At 35.5% G+C, this 21,975-nt stretch overlaps 1 protein-coding gene and 1 long non-coding RNA gene across 4 annotated transcripts in view; one reads left to right on the forward strand and one right to left on the reverse strand.

Moving 5' to 3' along the window:
* Positions 1-19,070, reverse strand: part of LOC149781219 (solute carrier family 25 member 35-like) — a 46,597-nt gene extending 27,527 nt beyond the window's left edge. The window contains exons 1-2 of one of the 3 annotated variants that reach the window (XM_089935305.1): positions 18,954-19,070; positions 7,054-7,462 (exon numbers count right to left, since the gene is read on the reverse strand). In XM_089935305.1, coding sequence (XP_089791431.1) covers positions 7,054-7,446 — 393 coding nt within the window. In that variant the 5' untranslated portion in view covers positions 7,447-7,462; positions 18,954-19,070. The other 2 variants (XM_089935307.1, XM_089935306.1) reach the window with 2 other exon arrangements.
* LOC149781220 (uncharacterized) overlaps positions 18,969-21,975 on the forward strand; it is a 44,483-nt gene continuing 41,476 nt past the window's right edge. Inside the window, exon 1 of the long non-coding RNA XR_016414657.1 lies at positions 18,969-19,096. This is a non-coding gene — a long non-coding RNA (uncharacterized LOC149781220). The remainder of the gene's footprint in view (positions 19,097-21,975) is intronic.

Raw genomic sequence — 21,975 nt, forward strand, 5'->3', positions numbered from 1 at the left:
GCAATCTTGCTGACAAGCTTCTGTGTGTGTGTGTGTGCGATTTGGATTTTTAATTTAGCTTTAACAATGTTTCAGTCATATCACTATAATGTCTGCAGTGTGGCATTTTATAGTGATGTCTAGCAATGGAGCATGATGCCAAAGACATCTGGTATCATGTCCCACCCAGAGACATGATCCTGACACCAGGCCAACTAGTCCTAACATTAGCCTCTTAATACTGAGCACCAAAAGAGGTATCTACTGGTACCATTTGTATAAGTCTGTGGCATAACTCAGTTGGGGTTCGAACCCATGACCTCCTGCATATGTATGTATGTTGTTATTGTAGGGTTTAACACCATTTTTCAGCACAAGATAGGCTATACATGGCGACCAGTATAACTGGTGGAGGAAGAAACCTGGAAAACTACGGGAAGAACCACCGACCAACGAGAAGCTACTGGCAGGCTTTCTCATGTACCCATGTTAGTTGTTGTACTTGTTGTAGGGTTTAATGCCATTTTTCAGCACACAATAGGCTATACATGGCAGCCAGTATTAATGGTGGAGGAAGAACCTGGGAAAACCCCGGAAAGAACACAGACCCATGAGAAGCTACTGGCAAGCTTTCTCACATACCCACATTAGCCGAATCTGAGACCCGAACCCACAGACAGAGGTGAGATGGCAGTGATCCGTAACGTAGAGCGCTCTAGACCACTTGTGGCCCCATTTATCCATGTCAGACTCTAACCCACCCAGACAGAGGTGAGATGGCAGTGATTCGGAATGGTGATCGGTTTATACCACTCGGGACCACTGATGTATGTATGTATGTATGAATGTCTATACGCATGCATGTATGTATGTATCTATGTATTTATGTATGACTGTATGCATGCATGCATGCATTTCCTTTTTTTATATATGTATGTGTGTATGGCTGTATGCATTCATGTATGCATGTATGTATGTATGCAGGGATCGTCCTGGGCTTCGCCAATGTCGCAAATTGCAATTTTTTTTCTTTATTGGCGACAAAAATATCCCATCTGGCGATTTTTTTGGCGACAGACTTTTTGGTTATTTAATTTGTACATACAATCATGGATTTGGACTGGATAAATTAAAAGGGAGAATGAAAGGAAGCCACAAACTTGACTAAGCAATGCATTGGAATCAATCTGTTACACAAACAATCCTTTGTTTGTATTGACAACCCCATCTTTACCATGCATTGTTACATCATAATCTGCTTATGCTGACATCTGGGCTGAGTACTGTATGCTGTGATACAGTCAATCATGCTAGCGAACTATACCTACAACTGACTGGCTTCTGAAGACACGAACAGAACAGATACAATTAATTGAATGGCTAATCCTTCTGTTGTTTTTTTGTTGTCGTTGACATATACCAATACAATAGTTTTGCTGAACCTTCATAGAAAACTGATAACCTTTGAAGTACCGACTACTGCGTATAAATACAAAGCAAATGGAAAAAATCTCAATCACAATTATATCTGTCGCCAGTGCAGCATTTTACTCATTGATCTTTTCCTTTTGCCATCAATCCGTGTTACAGCTGCAGAGACTTGAACTCCGCAACAAGAAATAGCAAAAAAAAAAAACAGTTTTGTATAATTAATAATAATTATTTATTTCTCAAAATACAGGAGTGAAAGAATTCCTAAATTGGGTGTGAATTTATGCTTATATATATACGGTCCAATATTGCCAGGTGTTGACTCATGTAAGTTTCATTCGTGGGAATGGAGATCCTATTTTGCTTGTCGAGAAAATCTGTACAGCATTCAGTGATCATTCTTGGGATTTAGGAAGCAATTCACTACAAGCTTTGTGAAGCTAGCCATAAAGTGGGGGGGGGGGGGCTGCTGAGAGACTACTGGTGTCACCTGTCAGCACTGTAGACTGTGAACGTGGATTCAGTAAGATGAACTTCATAAAAACTGACATCAGAAATAAACTCTGCATCTCATCTCTCGAGAATTTAATGAGAATCAGCATGTACAGATGTGAAAAATTAGACTTTAAAACTGCATTCAACAAGTGGGCAGCCCTAAAATTGCGACGGATCTTCATGCAACATTTTGTAATCTTTTGTTAATGCTTGTTGTAACTAGAGTATTAACTAACTCATCTTTTGTAATTTTCATTGCCTGTTACATTAACAGACTAAATTAACACTTGAAAAAATGTACACTACTTGTTCTGGCGATACTTTTTGAAAATTGGCGACAAAATATTGAGGTTGGCGATTTTTTTGGCGACAGCTTTTTAAAAGCCAGGACTATCCCTGTGTATGTATGTATGTATGTATGTATGTATGTATGTATGCATGCATGCATGTATGTACGTACGTACGTATGTATGTATGTATGTATGTATGTATGTATGTATTGACAAAATCAAGATGAACCTCTGAAAGCAATGTGGGCATTAGACTTCTTCAGTCTAGCCTTACATGATATACCACTGCACATGAACACCATAGCAATTCTCAAGCAATATCAAAGAGTACATTATATGGTGTATGACCCAAGTCATACTGCATATGAACACCATAGCAATTCTCATGCAATATCAAAGAGTACCTTTACATGGTGTATGACCCAAGTCATACTGCTTATGAACACCATAGTAATTCTCATGCAGTACCAAGAGTACCCTTACATGGTGTATGACTCAAGACATACTGCATATGAACACCATAGCAATTCTCATGCAGTACGAAGAGTACCCTTACATGGTGTATGACTCAAGTCATACTGCATATGAACACCATAGCAATTCTCATGCAGTACCAAGACTACCCTTACACGGTGTATGACTCAAGTCATACTGCATATGAACACCATTGCAAATCTCATGCAGTATGAAGAGTACCTTTACATGGTGTATGACTCAAGACATACTGCATATGAACACCATAGCAATTCTCATGCAGTACCAAGACTACCCTTACATGGTGTATGACTCAAGACATACTGCTTATGAACACCATAGCAATTCTCATGCAGTACCAAGACTACCCTTACATGGTGTATGACTCAAGTCACACTGCATATGAACACCATAGCAATTCTCATGCATTACCAAGACTAACCTTATATGGTGTATGGCTCAAGTCATACTGCATATGAACACCATTGCAAATCTCATGCAGTATGAAGAGTACCTTTACATGGTGTATGACTCAAGACATACTGCACATGAACACCATAGCAATTCTCAAGCAATATCAAAGAGTACATTATATGGTGTATGACCCAAGTCATACTGCATATGATGTTGTTGTTGTTGTATGGTTTAACGCCATTTTTCAGCACAATATAGGCTATACATGGCGGCCAGTATAATTGGTGGAGGAAGAACCCTGGAAAACCCCGGGAAGAACCACCGACGCATGAGAAGCTACTGGCAGGCTTTCTCACGTACCCACGTTAGCCGAGCCTGAGACTCGAACTCTCGCAGACAGAGGTGAGATGGCAGTGATCCGTAACGGTGAGCGCTTTAGACCACTCAGCCACTCGGGGCCCCTATACTGCATATGAACACCATAGCAATTCTCATGCATTACCAAGACTACCCTTACATGGTGTATGACCCAAGTCATACTGCTTATGAACACCATAGTAATTCTCATGCAGTACCAAGAGTACCCTTACATGGTGTATGACTCAAGTCATACTGCATATGAACACCATAGCAATTCTCATGCATTACCAAGACTACCCTTACATGGTGTATGACTCAAGACATACTGCATATGAACACCATAGCAATTCTCATGCAGTACGAAGAGTACCCTTACATGGTGTATGACTCAAGACATACTGCATATGAACACCATAGCAATTCTCATGCATTACCAAGACTACCCTTACATGGTGTATGACTCAAGTCATTGTGCATATGAACACCATAGCAATTCTCATGCATTACCAAGACTACCCTTACATGGTGTATGACTCAAGACATACTGCATATGAACACCATAGCAATTCTCATGCAGTACAAAGAGTACCTTTACATGGTGTATGACTCAAGTCATACTGCATATGAACACCATAGCAATTCTCATGCATTACCAAGACTACCCTTATATGGTGTATGGCTCAAGTCATACTGCATATGAACACCATTGCAAATCTCATGCAGTATGAAGAGTACCTTTACATGGTGTAGGACTCAAGACATACTGCATATGAACACCATAGCAATTCTCATGCAGTACAAAGAGTACCTTTACATGGTGTATGACTCAAGTCATACTGCATATGAACACCATAGCAATTCTCATGCAGTACGAAGAGTACCCTTACATGGTGTATGGCTCAAGTCATACTGCATATGAACACCATAGCAATTCTCATGCATTACCAAGACTACCCTTACATGGTGTATGACCCAAGTCATACTGCTTATGAACACCATAGTAATTCTCATGCAGTACCAAGAGTACCCTTACATGGTGTATGACTCAAGTCATACTGCATATGAACACCATAGCAATTCTCATGCATTACCAAGACTACCCTTATATGGTGTATGGCTCAAGTCATACTGCATATGAACACCATTGCAAATCTCATGCAGTATGAAGAGTACCTTTACATGGTGTAGGACTCAAGACATACTGCACATGAACACCATAGCAATTATCATGCATTACCAAGACTACCCTTACATGGCATATGACTCAAGTCATACTGCACATGAACACCATAGCAATTATCATGCAGTATCAATGAGTACCCTTACATGGTGTATGACTCAAGTCATACTGCACATGAACACCATAGCAATTCTCACGCATTACCAAGACTACCCTTACATGGTGTGGGACTCAAGTCATACTGCACATGAACACCATAGCAATTATCATGCAGTATCACTGAGTACCCTTACATGGTGTGTGACTCAAGTCATACTTCATATAAACTCCATAGTAACTCTCATGCAGTATCACAAAGTCAATGTCTTTTCATCATTATAGATTCTGCAGGACATCTTTGTTTCACTGCAAACAGAGCTTTATGTTTTACATGTTTCACTCATTATGACAAACTTTTAACAAATATTGATCATCTAACAGCTATTATGTCACTGACAATAATGGCATGACTCATGCTGACATAAATAATGACATAATCAAGCTGATAATTATGGCATGAATCATGCGGACATCAATAATGATATAATCAAGCTGATAATTATGGCATCAATCATGCTGACATCAATAATGATATAATCATGCTGATAATTATGGCATGAATCATGCTGACATCAATAATGATATAATCAAGCTGATAATTATGGCATGAATCATGCTGACATCAATAATGATAAATCAAGCTGATAATTATGGCATGAATCATGCTGACATCAATAATGATATAATCATGCTGATAATTATGGCATGAATCATGCTGACATCAATAATGATATAATCAAGCTGATAATTATGGCATGAATCATGCTGACATCAATAATGATATAATCATGCTGATAATTATGGCATGAATCATGCTGACATCAATAATGATATAATCAAGCTGATAATTATGGCATGAATCATGCTGACATCAATAATGATATAATCAAGCTGATAATTATGGCATGAATCATGCTGACATCAATAATGATATAATCATGCTGATAATTATGGCATGAATCATGCTGACATCAATAATGATATAATCATGCTGATAATTATGGCATGAATCATGCTGACATCAATAATGATATAATCAAGCTGATAATTATGGCATGAATCATGCTGACATCAATAATGATAAATCAAGCTGATAATTATGGCATCAATCATGATGACATCAATAATGATATAATCAAGCTGATAATTATGGCATGAATCATGCTGACATCAATAATGATAAATCAAGCTGATAATTATGGCATCAATCATGCTAATAATTACGGCATCAATCATGCTGACAATTATAATGATATTATCATGCTGACAATTATGGCATTAATCATGCTGACATAAATAATGATATAATCATGCTGATAATTATGCATCAATCATGCTGACATAAATAATGACATAATCAAGCTGATAAGTATGGCATGAATCATGCTGACATCAATAATGATATAATCAAGCTGATAATTATGGCATCAATCATGCTGACATAAATAATGACATAATCAAGCTGATAAGTATGGCATGAATCATGATGACATCAATAATGATATAATCAAGCTGATAATTATGGCATGAATCATGATGACATCAATAATGACATAATCAAGCTGATAAGTATGGCATGAATCATGCTGACATCAATAATGATATAATCAAGCTGATAATTATGGCATGAATCATGCTGACATCAATAATGATAAATCAAGCTGATAATTATGGCATGAATCATGCTGACATCAATAATGATAAATCAAGCTGATAATTATGGCATCAATCATGCTAATAATTATGGTATCAATCATGTTAATAATTATGGCATCAATCAAGCTGATAACTATGGCATCACTCATGCTGATAATTATGGCATCAATCATGCTGACATCAATAATGATATAATCAAGCTGATAATTATGGCATGAATCATGCTGACATCAATAATGATAAATCAAGCTGATAATTATGGCATGAATCATGCTGACATCAATAATGATAAATCAAGCTGATAATTATGGCATCAATCATGCTAATAATTATGGTATCAATCATGTTAATAATTATGGCATCAATCAAGCTGATAACTATGGCATCACTCATGCTGATAATTATGGCATCAATCATGCTGACATCAATAATGATATTATCATGCTGACAATTATGGCATCAATCATGCTGACATAAATAATGATATAATCATGCTGATAATTATGCATCAATCATGCTGACATCAATAATGACATAATCAAGCTGATAATTATGGCATCACTCATGTTGACATAAATGATATAATCATGCTGATAATTATGGCATCAATCATGCTGACAATTATGGCATCAATCATGAAAAATAAACAAGAAAAGAATGTTTGCCAAATTTTACCATGTAGAAAGGACTTCCAAAAAAGGCTCCAACACAACCTGAAAATGCTCCGGCCATCACACTGCGCACAAAACTGACCTTCCCATTTGCATCTTGTGTTAAACCAGCATTTATCAATCCTTGGTATGTTCCCAGTCGGAAGCCATTCATGAAGAATTGGTAATAAATTGCAGGTACTAAGCCCTTTTGAAGGGCCAGGAGTCCGTCTGTTTTGCCAATAATGTAAAATGCATGGAAAGAGTTTCGATAGTGCACAGTATACTTTCCAATTGCCTGAAGCTCCCCCTGGAGCTGCATACGGGTCTTGACAACTTCAAGAGGATTGGTAAATACACCTGCACCACACGCTGCTAGGCCCCCTAATCCAAATTCAATTAGCTTGTTCTTGTCCATCACTGTAGGCTAGCAGCTGTAAAACAACCAGTGTACATAACTTTTTAGTAGAAATAGTATTGGTAGTAATAGTAAGAGCATCAGTAGTAGTAGTACTAGTAGTAGTAGTAGCTGTTGTAAACATTAATTATAATGCAAAATAATAAGTTGAGACTAAAGTGATCTTAATAAAGACTTTAGTTTCTGAGGGTGACTCCATTACATGTAGTTACAAATGAGAAATTAATCTACATGACTCAATTAGTTACAGATAAGAAATCTATTTAGAAGCCCTCTATTATGTACATAAAAGGTACAAGCTAATAATAATATGTTCACACACACACACACACACAAATAGTACATAAACTATTCACATAAATGCTGAATTGCTGCAGAAATGAAAATGAAGCAGAGGAGGTGGGTGGTGTAACATGTACTTTAATACGTACACCATTTTTATGATTTCATCGATCTAATACACCTATTGTGGAAGGAAGATATGCTTGGAGCTGATTTAATACCATATGGAATTTTATTCCAGACAAGCACACCTGAAAACTGAAAGCTCCTTTCTTGGCTTGGGTACTGTGAAATTTTTCTCCTTTTCATGATCTTATATCAGGGGTACCAGTACATTCTCTTTCAGGGCACCAAGTGGCCGAGTGGTCTAAAGCGCTCTTCGTTACAGATCACTGCCATCTCACCTCTGCGTGGGTTTGAGTCTCGGATTCGGCTAATGTGGGTATGTGAGAAAGCTTGCCAGTAGCTTCTCAAGGGTCGGTGGTTCTTTCCAGGGATTTCTTGGGTTCTTCCTCCACCATTAATACTGGCCGCCAAGTATAGCCTATCGTGTGCTGAAAAATGACATTAAACCCTACAACAACAACAACATTCTCTTTCATGGAAAATGGTGTTTAGGTAAGTAGGAGCAGATTTTGTAAGCACCTTTAACATTATTTTGGTCTTTCTCAAAAATATTCTTTCATATCTTGGTAATACATGTACTTTGAATGTAATCATTGCAGTTTGAACATTTTCTGTTTGCTGATCAAGAAATTTTTTACACGACCTCTCCCCGAGTCTGGAAATTTTTCTCATATTACAATGTAGCAGTTGTGTTCACCCCAAATTATATTACCATAGTCATGTGGTTGAACGTAACTTTTATAAAAGATAACTCTGTAATGGAATGAAGGCCTTGATTTTCTTTAGAAGCTAATGATAAAGAGTTTATTTTCTTTGAAAGATAATTTATAGGATAAGCCCACTTCAAGTTTTTATCTACAAATATTCCAAGAATTCTATATAAACACATCTTTTTCAGATCAATGTTATCATAGAGAACATGCAGCACATCAGTTTGCAATCTTTCTCTTTTCTGTTGTGTAGCTATCAACAAGACTTTTGTTTTGTCAGTATTGAGGATCAAGCCATTTTCCTTGCACCAAATTTGAAGTCTGCTGAGAGCAATTTGAAGTTTTTTTCAACTGTGGCTTGGTTGCTTTGAGCATCAAAGTAGTGTCATCAGCATGAATGTCAGCTGATGAGACTGCATCTCCTATTTTTGGGGGTAAGTTATTTACGAACAGAACAAATAACAAAGGCTCCAAGATAAAACCTTGTGGCAATCCACAACTTATCATATTAAGTTTCAGGTAGGTGTCCATTTAATGTTACCTGTTGAGTCCTATTACTCAATTAGGATGGGAACCAATTAAGGGTATCTTCACTGCAATAATAAATGTTTAACTTTTCAACAAAAATTTCATGGTTTACTAGGTTAAAAGCCTTTCAAAAATCTGTCATTACAGTAACAACTAACTTTCCTTCATCTAATGCTTTCAGCCATTTGTCAGTCATAGAGACAAGTACAATTTCACCACAATGATCTTTTCAAAAGCCAGACTGATTTTCACGAAGCATATTGTGATCACTAACATAGTTTGCAAAAGAACTGTGTATATGCTTTTCTAGTAATTTGGAAAAGGATGGAAGAATTTATATTGGACTATAGTTATTTTCATCCTATTTTGATCCAGCTTTGTTTAGTGATGTTACTTTGTCAGTTTTCCAGGATCAGTGAAATTGACTTTTTCTCAAACTGCGATTACAAAGAAAGGGGGGCCCCGAGTGGCTGAGTGGTCTAAAGCGCTCTCCATTACGGATCACTGCCATCTCACCTCTGTCTGCGTGGGTTCTAGTCTCGGATTCGGCTAATGTGGGTATGTGAGAAAGCTTGCCAGTAGCTTCTTGTGGGTCGGTGGTTCTTTCCGGGGTTTTTCCGGGTTCTTCCTCCACCATTAATACTGGCCGCCATGTATAGCCTATCGTGTGCTGCAAAATGGCGTTAAACCCTACAACAACAACAACAAAGAAAGGTAATACTGTCAAAGATTAAAGCATCATGCAACTGCCTTAAGAAGTATTGCACCTATCATGGCAAGACCTGTAGATTTAGAAACATCAATGTTTTTCAGGTAATTGACAAAGCAAATTCAGAACTTACTAATGGGATTTCAAATTATGTGTCACTTGGAAGTTTTGTTTAACAAAATCATTTTAGTTTTTAATCATCAGTCTAACTTAGTTTATTGGATGCAAACTTTACAAGTAATTCATCGAAAATCTCTGCAATGTTTTATGGATCACAAATAATGGTTTTGCTGAAATTCCTAAATTCATAACTGTAACATTAACAGGACTGCAGTGACTATTTTGGGCAGCCAAGGATACAACTATTTCTACACAGATTTACACTGCTGTCATTTGTATCCTTCTTTGTTATCTTTGGACCCATTCTCGTGCATAGTTCATTTCTTAGTCCTGTTTAATGTATTATTTACAGTATTTACTGTCTGCATACCAGATGTCTAGATTTACCTGACAGCCGGTGAGGTTTATCAGTTGACATGAGTCTGTGATAAAGCTGATTGCACCACTGATGGAAACAACAGTAACAACATCATTGTCTGTGTCCTGAAAGAGCTATGAGCTCTGGCTTTGTGGCCTATCTCAGAACATTTCCATCATCTGATTTCCTTACCTCTATGCCTACCTATCTCAGAACATACCCAGCATCTGATTTCCTTACCTTTATGCCTACAATCAGTGAAAGTGTGGCTTGTTCTACCACACCGATTACATCTTTGATTTGTCCTTAAATGTCTATAATGGTGAACTGTTTACTTTTGTCCACAAAGTTTTAACTTTGTGAGTTTATAATTTTTATTCTGAAAGTGACACCAATATAATTGTTCAAAACTCTTATGACTTCATTTATGTTTTTGACAAGTCATTCTAGTCCTTCTTATGAAAGGTGAATTAAGTCATTTTTACCACAAAGTCTCTTGTCTACATAGCTATCCTTAGTAATGAAATCCTAGTGGTTGTAGACCTGTTGACAGTTCTATTGCTGTGCTTGTCTTCTGCAAGATTCAACTGTCCCCCAAACATTACAATCATTACATGGAACCAGTTCTCACAGAACTAAAGTATTTCACAATAAGGAATTTGAGTATGTATATGTCTCATAATTTGATTATATATTTCTTGTCAGTTCCAAGTCATGGTCACTTTGCATTATTTCCTACAACACGTATGACAATGGTGGAAAAGTTTCTATGATTATAAAGTTTAATTCCAGCATGTATTTTTTGGGACAGTGGTATTGTACAGCTTAATCTCAGTATCTAGTGTTTTTACAGTGGTATTGTACAGCTTCATCATAGCATGTATTGTTTGTACAGTGGTACTGTACAGCTTCATCACATCATGTAAAATTTGTACAGTGGTATTGTACAGCTTCATCATAAACTCGTTGACAGTGGTTAATGTGTTAACAAGGAGTTTTTAATTTTTTTACAAATCGTCAAGGAATGGCTAAATTTGTAATTTATGTGCAATGTCGATGCACAAGTGATTAAATATGCAAGGAATATTCAAATTTGGTGACGTCATCAAAATGCACCCATTAACACATTAACTCCTGGAGGTTTTTGTTATTTTCGCCTGAAATTTGAGTAGGGAACACATTTAAAAAGCTATTTCTGAATACATCCAAACGCATCAAGTTCCAGGTGATTTTCAAATAACCTAATGCCTAGTTGTGTTAGAAACATTGTTTTCTATTGGATATTTGGCTCGCTATGAGCAGAAGGGTAAAAATTGTTTTTGTTTTGTTTTTTTGCTTAACAGACCAATTATTTTCATATCAAGACCACTCTTTATTCCAAATGCCCATCTTATCCTACTTTTTGCAAAGGTTCATCTGTCTGTTTGCAGTTCATACCAGTCAGCCTTAGATCTGAGACCAAAAAGTAAATCCGGACACAAAATCGGATACCGACCATGGGCGAATTTTGGGTGGAAAAAATTGGGTCCAAAAATGAGGTTTTTCCCTCTGTATTTTGTAGCGCAACTAGAACTTCCAGATTATTTGGTATCATTGTAGAGATAGATCTGTCTACCTTTCTATAATACCACCCACTTTAGTGTATCATACATGACCTTGACGCTACAGAGCTCGGCAGTAGGCTACTACCTCTGGCCACGTAAACTTGTCGGCAGGGGTTGATGTGTTGACAAAAAAAGTTTCTTTTATGTCCATGAAACATGAAATATCAACCACAAAGACCTTTCTTACAATAAAATTCACAACTTACCAGGATGCATCCAGTCACATTTCATGACTCTAAGTAGGACGGAATGCAGATAGCTTATCATGTGTGGTCATGAGTGAAATGCTAAAACTTAACCAGGAAAACATGAAATATAGGTCACGATGAGCTTCTTTTGTTGTAACAGTGTAGTAGTAACACTGTAATGGTGTAGTAGTAACACTGTAATTTTGTAGTAACACTAATGGTGTAGTAGTAACATTGTAATGGTGTTGTAGTAACATTGTAATGGTGTAGTAGTAACATTGTAATGGTGTAGTAGTAACACTGTAATGGTGTAGTAGTAACATTGTAATGGTGTAGTAGTAACACTGTAATGGTGTTGTAGTAACACTGTAATGGTGTAGTAGTAACACTGTAATGGTGTTGTAGTAACATTGTAATGGTGTAGTAGTAACACTGTAATGGTGTAGTAGTAACACTGTAATGGTGTTGTAGTAACACTGTAATGGTGTAGTAGTAACATTGTAATGGTGTTGTAGTAACACTGTAATGGTGTAGTAGTAACTGTAATGGTGTTGTAGTAACATTGTAATGGTGTAGTAGTAACACTGTAATGGTGTAGTAGTAACATTGTAATGGTGTTGTAGTAACACTGTAATGGTGTAGTAGTAACACTGTAATGGTGTAGTAGTAACATTGTAATGGTGTAGTAGTAACATTGTAATGGTGTAGTAGTAACATTATAATGGTGTAGTAAAAACATTGTAATGGTGTTGTAGTAACATTGTAATGGTGTAGTAGTAACACTGTAATGGTGTTGTAGTAACATTATAATGGTGTAGTAGTAACATTGTAATGGTGTTGTAGTAACACTGTAATGGTGTAGTAGAAACACTGTAATTTTGTAGTAACACTAATGGTGTAGTAGTAACATTGTAATGGTGTTGTAGTAACATTGTAATGGTGTAGTAGTAACATTGTAATGGTGTAGTAGTAACACTGTAATTTTGTAGTAACACTAATGGTGTAGTAGTAACATTGTAATGGTGTTGTTGTAACATTGTAATGGTGTAGTAGTAACACTAATGGTGTAGTAGTAACATTGTAATGGTGTAGCAGTAACATTGTAATGGTGTAGTAGTAACATTGTAATGGTGTAGTAGTAACACTGTAATGGTGTAGTAGTAACATTGTAATGGTGTTGTAGTAACACTGTAATGGTGTAGTAGTAACATTGTAATGGTGTAGTAGTAACATTGTAATGGTGTAGTAGTAACACTGTAATTTTGTAGTAACACTGTAATGGTGTATTAGTAACAATGTAATGGTTTAGAAGTAACATTGTAATGGTGTAGTAGTAACATTATAATGGTGTAGTAAAAACATTATAATGGTGTAGTAGTAACATTGTAATGGTGTTGTAGTAACACTGTAATGGTGTAGTAGTAACACTGTAATGGTGTAGTAGTAACATTGTAATGTTGTAGTAGTAACATTGTAATGGTGTAGTAGTAACATTGTAATGGTGTTGTAGTAACACTGTAATGGTGTAGTAGTAACACTGTAATGGTGTAGTAGTAACATTGTAATGTTGTAGTAGTAACATTGTAATGGTGTAGTAGTAACATTGTAATGGTGTTGTAGTAACACTGTAATGGTGTAGTAGAAACACTGTAATTTTGTAGTAACACTAATGGTGTAGTAGTAACATTGTAATGGTGTTGTAGTAACATTGTAATGGTGTAGTAGTAACATTGTAATGGTGTAGTAGTAACACTGTAATGGTGTAGTAGTAACACTGTAATTTTGTAGTAACACTAATGGTGTAGTAGTAACATTGTAATGGTGTTGTTGTAACATTGTAATGGTGTAGTAGTAACACTAATGGTGTAGTAGTAACATTGTAATGGTGTAGCAGTAACATTGTAATGGTGTAGTAGTAACATTGTAATGGTGTAGTAGTAACATTGTAATGGTGTTGTAGTAACATTGTAATGGTGTAGTAGTAACATTGTAATGGTGTAGTAGTAACACTGTAATTTTGTAGTAACACTGTAATGGTGTATTAGTAACAATGTAATGGTTTAGAAGTAACATTGTAATGGTGTAGTAGTAACATTATAATGGTGTAGTAAAAACATTATAATGGCATAGTAGTAACATTGTAGTACCATAGTAGTAACAGTGTAAAGGTATAGTAGTAACAGGTATGTATATCATCATAAACCTCAATTTTAGCATGAGTAGTGCCTGAGAAATGAACATGAAGCACAAAATATAACTCAAGTCATTTAAGTATAAACACTGGACCATAAGAACCTGCCAATGAAATGAAAATGCTTACGTTCCATGATCCTAGACAGGATAAAATATACACAGCATGCCGAAAACATTATATGGACATGAACTAAATGCAAAACTTTAATCTAAGCCAATGAAATGTGCAATACAGGTCACACTATTTTGGTCTGGGTGTAGTACTAAGTGTGAGGCATACAATCATCTAGTTTAATGATTCAACCATATGCAGTAAAAATAAAATATTTTACCTAAGTCAATTAAGCATGAAGCAAGTGTCCCTTGTGACCTACTTTATGTTGAGGGTGTACCGTTAGTACTTATCAAGATACATCTTCTTACCAAGCATTACGATTCCAGTTACAGCAATAAAGTATTATACAGGTGGTAAAAACGTACATGTTCATGAGCTAAACTCTAAACTTCACATAAGCCATAAAAATGTGAAATGTGGATCATAGCAACCTTCATCTGCTTGAAGTCTTTTAATCATGTGATATTACAAGAGATGCTTGCAATTGTCCAAAGATTTCGACACAAACAGTGCTTAAGATTTAACCCTGACAATAAAGCATGCAATATGGATTACTGATACCTATTTTAGTGATCAAAATGCATCTGATTTTTATCAAGTTTCATGCATGTTACTGGTCTTGATATTGCATGCTATGTTATATAACACAATGACAATTTATGGTTCCTGACCCAAGTTTTAAAGCACAACTTTATACATGTGGTTAAAGATGTATTTGTTCTTGAGCTAAATAAAGAAACAATTAACCTGTGCCAGTAAAATATTACCTTTTTTTATTTCATTCATCCCAGCGCTATTATCAGCATTGCTACTGCTGTATCCTAGCATCACTAAGATGTGACTAGATGCTTGTGCCATGGCAAGTTTTAAACTAGCTGGAAAATTCTGTAAACATCATGCACATGCATTCATTCTTACTTTAATTTCTCCTTTATATCTGATAAAAATCCAAGAATTTTTCACCAATTGTTACAAATAAATTTGTCTACAAAGACATGTATAATTTGTGTTATTTGTTATTTGTCCAAGTCTTAAACAAGTTATTTATACACTATTTACAACATGTTCATCATTTTTAGACGGATGATTCAGTTTCAGAAACATCAATGTCCATGTGTAAATCTCATAAGATATCCATCTGCAGAACATATCTTTCCTCTGACTGCTGAATATTTTCTAGATGAAACCCAGGGGCTCCAAGTGGCCAAGTGGTCTAAAGCGCTCATCATTCCAGATCACTTCCATCTCACATCTGTCTGTGTGGGTTCAAGTCTCAGGCTTGACTAAAGTGTGTACGTGAGAAAACTTGCCAGTAGCTTCTCATGGGTCAGTGGTTCTTTCCAGGGTTTTCCAGGGTTCTTCCTCCACCAGTTATACTGGTTGCCATGTATAGTCTATCTTGTGCTGAAAAATGTCATTAAACCCTACAACAACTATAACAAATAGGTAAACCCAAGAAATGTCAGGGCTAATGCAATAGCTTTGCAGTAGAGGCAAGCTAAAGATGGGAGATAAAACATTAAACACAAATTCCTCCCCAACAGAAGTACATCTGGAATAGCGGATAAAACACAGGCTGGTATGAAAATAGCTTAAACCAATAAGTTAGCAAAATGCAACAAAAATTTATTTCCCAGGAATAAAAAGTGAAAATTTAAAAGGAACTTAACAGTATTGTGAATAATCTCCATAATAATCCCAAAAGTTCTATCTCAAGTCCAAAAGTATATAGTGTTATGAATGAATTACAGGTCTTTAATGTGCTGATGTACCAATAGCCCTGAATGTATTAATGTGTTACCATTCTTGATGTATCACCAGGATATTATCCAGAATGTCTCTGAATGATTCTGAATTTACAATAATCCCAAAATAGTCTCCGAGTCCAAACAGTCAATGAATACTTTGTAATTCCAATGATTCCTCTCAAATTATAATTGAACGTTACATAGAAACACCGGAACACACCGAAACGCAGTAGAGTAGAAACAGCAGAACGCAATATCGTATATACCATGCTGAAAATTGTGAAATTTTGAACATTTACTATTAATAGTGTCTAATACAATTGTTACATAATTATAATGCTTAATCTCTTACTAATAAATACATAATATGATTATTAATGCCGGCATGAACAAACTTCATCAAAATAAGCAATTTAAATAGCCGTACAGTGGAAGTGTATCAAGATTTATGCATGGACAATTATTTTAATTATCTAAATATAAAGATAGATGCCAAAAGACTAAGACGAGTAAATAGCATGTTTATTCCTGTTGTTGCTACATTTAATATTATTTTATTTCTGAGTGGGCAAGCCTTATTTGTAAATTAATTTTGAAACATTTGTGTGTTATATGAAACAACAATCTAATGTTTGATTGCTGTGAAACTAATATCTTTGCATGCCCGCTTTTCTTGTTCATATTTGTATAAGTTTTAAAGTTAATATTAATAGGAATTATATCATAAATTCATGGTAGGTTATGTGATGCTTTGTATATAAACTTGTATAAACTAGTAAATTGTCCTTTGGAATATATAGCATGGCAACGTGTTAATTACTTTGTATATTTTAGTGACTATATATATATGTCACCATGTTGGCTAATGCTGCTCATCGGGTAAAACTGCGCAATGATTCATACATTTTTTGGCAATGAGGCTGAATGGTGAGGCCAAAGTCTTATCAATTTATTTGATATAACTTGGTATGTGTTAATTCATGTTGTTGCTACATTTAATATTATTTTATTTCTGAGTGGGCAAGCCTTATTTGTATATTAATTTTGAAACATTTGTGTGTTATATGCAACAAATACATTTTGAAATATGATCCAAATCTTGTCTTTGTGTATTAAACCCATTTCTACCACTATCCCATACTCTTCTTCAAATAGCAGAAGAGGTTTATAAAAGGTCAACGAATGACAGAAATGAATTGACACGCCAATATCGCATGTTTCTTTGCATTTAGACCATTTGCACGCATAATTCATGATAGTTACACTCAAACTATACAGCTGTTTTGCATGCTGGGTTGCACAATTCTTACACATCTCGGAACTTAAGATAATAAGAAAAATTAATAAGTAATAACCACAACATAATAATCAACTTAAGAAATCAATATTAAATCAATATTAATATGTTTTTATTATTAAGAGCTGAAGCATTAAACTCATGTATAAATTGCATTACACGCTGTTAATATTAAATTTTGTTACTATAAGAACTGTCGCCAAAATGCGCAGTTTCCAGCTTCTTTTAGTTTAATGTTGCATCACTTGCAGAAAACAAATTACATATTAATTTATTATATAACTACTGTTAAATATCACAAATATGAATTATACATACACCACCAATATACGATATGGTATATACGATATAACTGATGTGTGTTCCGGTGTTTCTACTCTACTGCGTTCCGGCGTTTCAGTGAGTTCTGGCATTTAGGTGCATTCCTGTGTTTCTATGCACCCATAATTGAATTCAACTAAGACTGATATTAAGATAGGAATGATGAGGTTTGTATTATTATTTTCTATCTGATAAACAAGTAAGCTTACTTTAACTCTAAATTTTTCAATCAACCTTGTTATTTATTTTAACCAATTTTTAAAAAAAAAAATTGTTGATAATGTTAATAATTATAATAAATGAAAATATAACCGTCTACTGTAATATTATTGTCGTATGTCTCTGTGCTTCTAGAGAAATATGTCATGAATGATGCAAAACAGTTTTGAAGTTTCAGAATCATTGCATTCAAGGACTGAGGTAAAGTCATACACTAAATATAATATTCTTTTATTATAAGTAGACAATTTTATTATAATACCATAATGATTTTTTCCAATTTCATTATTTTAGCCTTTGACACAAAATCTATTCCCAGACCAAAAGTATGATAACAGAAAAGCTTTAGGAATGTTAAGTTAAATTTCTTCTTGTAAGTTTTCCTGTACGCTTGAATTCTCCGTGTGCTATTAATGTTGCTCTGCAATATTGTTTTTACTGACGCATATGTGCAATTGTGTCACCGGAAGAATATAAAGGCTATCAAATGCGCCAAAATGAGGATGAAATGCACAATGGTTCTGTTTTAAAGACACAATAAGAGTATGAAAGAATATATCATTGTCATTTATTATCCATACTTTGTTAAAATAGAGTAATGAGAGGTATCACTATGAAATGAGTATTTTTCTGAAAAGGTCAAAGTAAATGCAAAGTGCGTCAAATACGTCCAGGATAAGTTACGCCAGCGTCCATTTCAAGAGACAAATACTTTACATACAACTTCATTTACCGTTCATCAATCTCTTTTATAGTGAAATTAAACAGAGAAAACTGATGTTACATTATATTCTTGCTGGCAATAACGAAAACAAATTGTAAACAAAACAGGTCTCACATCATACTGTCATCAAATGGACAAGAGGCATCAAAATACACAGAACAAAGAACTGCGCCTTCACCCGAAAAGGTCAACTGTAAGATAAAGCCAGGGGGACTCGGGAAGGAGAAAGGTGGGGACAGTGGTACAAGTAGGTACTAACTCTTACCAGTATGGTACTGACCCCCAAACCATATCTTTCCGGTACGGTCGTACCGACATAAGGGCACCATTGGGTGGGAATATATTCTACAGCAACAACACCGCCTACTCTGCGTTCCGGATCCTATCGGCAGAAAGAAAAAGGAGAGAGTACGCGTATATGCATATTATTATTGTTGTTATTATTATTATTTCTTTATTTGTTTATTTATGTATTTAAGTGTCTATACTCTATCGCGCATGCTCTGCCAAAATGTGAATGAAGACCATAAAAGTATCACTAAAAAACCCCATAAAAAACAACGATTAAACTATGGGTTATTTTCTCCAACGTCACGATTGAGTACGCAAATACCCACAATGCAATGCGATCGCACTTACGCCGCCATTATGAGTCCCTAACAAACCTTTGTCAACATTAGTCACCATGTATATTTAAGATAATAATATGATTTAAGTGTCGATAAGGACATTTACTTCATTGAAACAATACATATATTAAACTTGAAATTAAGTGCCTTATATAACGAAAATAAAACTAAGTCTAGAAGTTCCCTTGCTTTTATCGAAATACATAAAAGTGAAGCTGAACCGTAATCATGTATATTGCTATCAAATAGAAATGCATTCTTATTTTACAAACAGGCAATATTTACAATTTTAAAAAGTGTATCGTATCATATCCCTAAGCTTGTCATCTTGAAAGAGTATTTCCGGACAATGAATTTCGGGATACAATATCAGTTATGAATTAAAATTTTACAGCATGTGTTTTATGCCAGAACTTTTATGTACAAATACTTCTCGCGACAACCGGTGCTTGTACCAAAGACAGTTGACAAACCAGTTTAATTAGACTGGTCAAATATTGTATTTGTTGTGGAGATGATCGACGTAGAATGATACTGAATAAAAGTGATAACCGTTCAAAAAGACGTTACATCTTCACTGTATTCAAACGAAACACATGCAAAACGGAACATGACTTTGTGTCGAATGTCAAAACGAAGTATTCCTGAAATGCTTTTAGAAATATTAAATTATATATTAACAATTAGCTTTTTAACTTGAAAGATAACCAAATGATTGATTTCATCCCATGAAAATTAAAAATCATTAAATGTTTCTGCTTGTTTGTGTATCCATTTGTTTATGCGTTTGTTTATCAATCGATCTTTTTGCTTATGAAAGAATAACAAAGATTGTTGAAATTTAAACGTTTTACTTGAAGAAAACAAGTAGAAAAGTCACGCATTCTGTCTCGTGCGTTTGATATGCAGAACAGAATGTGTTGTATTATTATATTCTTACGCACAAAATGAGACGTGCCTTCGTAATTATGCGGGAAGAACAATGTTATTAAGTGCCGATTTGAGGGGCTAGGGGCTAAAAACGGCGGATATGGAAGTACACACGTTTTGTGACGTCACGTGAAAACTAACCTACATTTATTTTAAGATTATATAATTTGTATTTCCATCAGAATAATTGCGTTCATCAAGCTTGATCACAATGTAGGCAAAGTGTTTAGAGATTGGGGCAAATGCAACAAGAAATTGGTGTATATGACGGCAAACACCGCATGAACCTATTTATGTTGACGAAGGGTTCGTATTTGACAGCACCTATAATAATAGTAATGAAGGGGGACCGCTGCGACGGTTGGGATTATCTGGCGATAAAGGGAATATGAAAAACAACCACATGATGAACAACGTGAGATGGTGTGAGGAAAGTTAATACGTAAAACACTGACACCGACTAACCAAAATATTATGTTACTAACCAGAATGCACTTCAGTTCACCAATACAGCGTTTTACTGACCAGCTGATATGCAGGCAGTCTTACCAACTAGCACACGCACTTACTGACCAACATATCATCTTACTGCCGAGCACCAACGCCTACTGACCAATGCAGCGTCGTACTAACCAGCATTCGCACCTACTGACCAGCACCCACGTCTACAGACAATCACATTTCTCATTAGTATTGGAAGTCGAAATGGGAACAAAAATGAAAGTCATATGGGTCAGCCTCGGTGCAAACAGGAATTATCATTAAGCATTGAGTTTACACTAGTGGACACTCTGGGAACAATCGTAAATTTAACCTGAGCTTCAAATTGAAATTCAGCATTTAGGCTACGTTGTTACATTCTTAGAAGTTATTGACCTCATTACATGGAGGGCAAGCATTAATTAACATTTCGTTAGGGGATTTAATATAATGGAATCAAACATTAAATATGGTTTGTTTGCCCCTAGATTGTCCATGCAGTCTATTGATATATTAATGACGGTATTCAGGACGACTAGGTCTCGTTTTGGGTATATTACTGCAGAGAGTCCCCTCTTTCAGCAGGAGACATCGACCTTCTCTGTCTCTATATGTCATTGCTCCACCTCTTCTCCCTGCTGTTTCTTTTGCTGCTTTTTCTGTTTATCTTATCCCATTATTTTCTTGCTCTGTTGCTTTTCTCTATTATGACATCTTCACGAGGCCTTGTGGCATCTTGAAAAAAATCTGGATATTTTCCGTACAAATTCCTCTGGCTCACGGGGTGCTTTATTCATTTGCACCAGAAGGGAATCGCCTAATTTTGCAATTTTAGACATGTTGACGAGTTTGTAAAGAGCTAAAGTTAATTTCCATCCTTCTGTAAGAACCGAAAGATACACATGTGATATCTTTCCAGAAAAGCGCGTTCTTTTATCATCTTCATCACTTCTCCAGTAATCGATTCTAGCAAATGATTAAGTCACTTTTGTACCACTTATCAACATGGTTGAAATCCTTTTTCTTTTGATTGATTGATTATGATTTTTATCTCAATATGGGTCCAGAACACTGGAATTTCTTCACGAAATGCCGGGTCTACCTTTTGTTTACTACATTATATATTAGTAGTGAATAGGGGCGATTTGGCGACAATGAGAATTAGCATTACAAACCACCCTGGGCTTGATTAGCGACAATGGAAATTTAACATGGGCAATAACCCTGGGCTTGTTTAGCGACAAAGGG

The sequence above is a fragment of the Sinohyriopsis cumingii genome, chromosome 15, assembly GCF_028554795.1.
Source record: "Sinohyriopsis cumingii isolate HCF-2022 chromosome 15, ASM2855479v2, whole genome shotgun sequence".
Classification (NCBI taxonomy): domain Eukaryota; kingdom Metazoa; phylum Mollusca; class Bivalvia; order Unionida; family Unionidae; genus Sinohyriopsis; species Sinohyriopsis cumingii.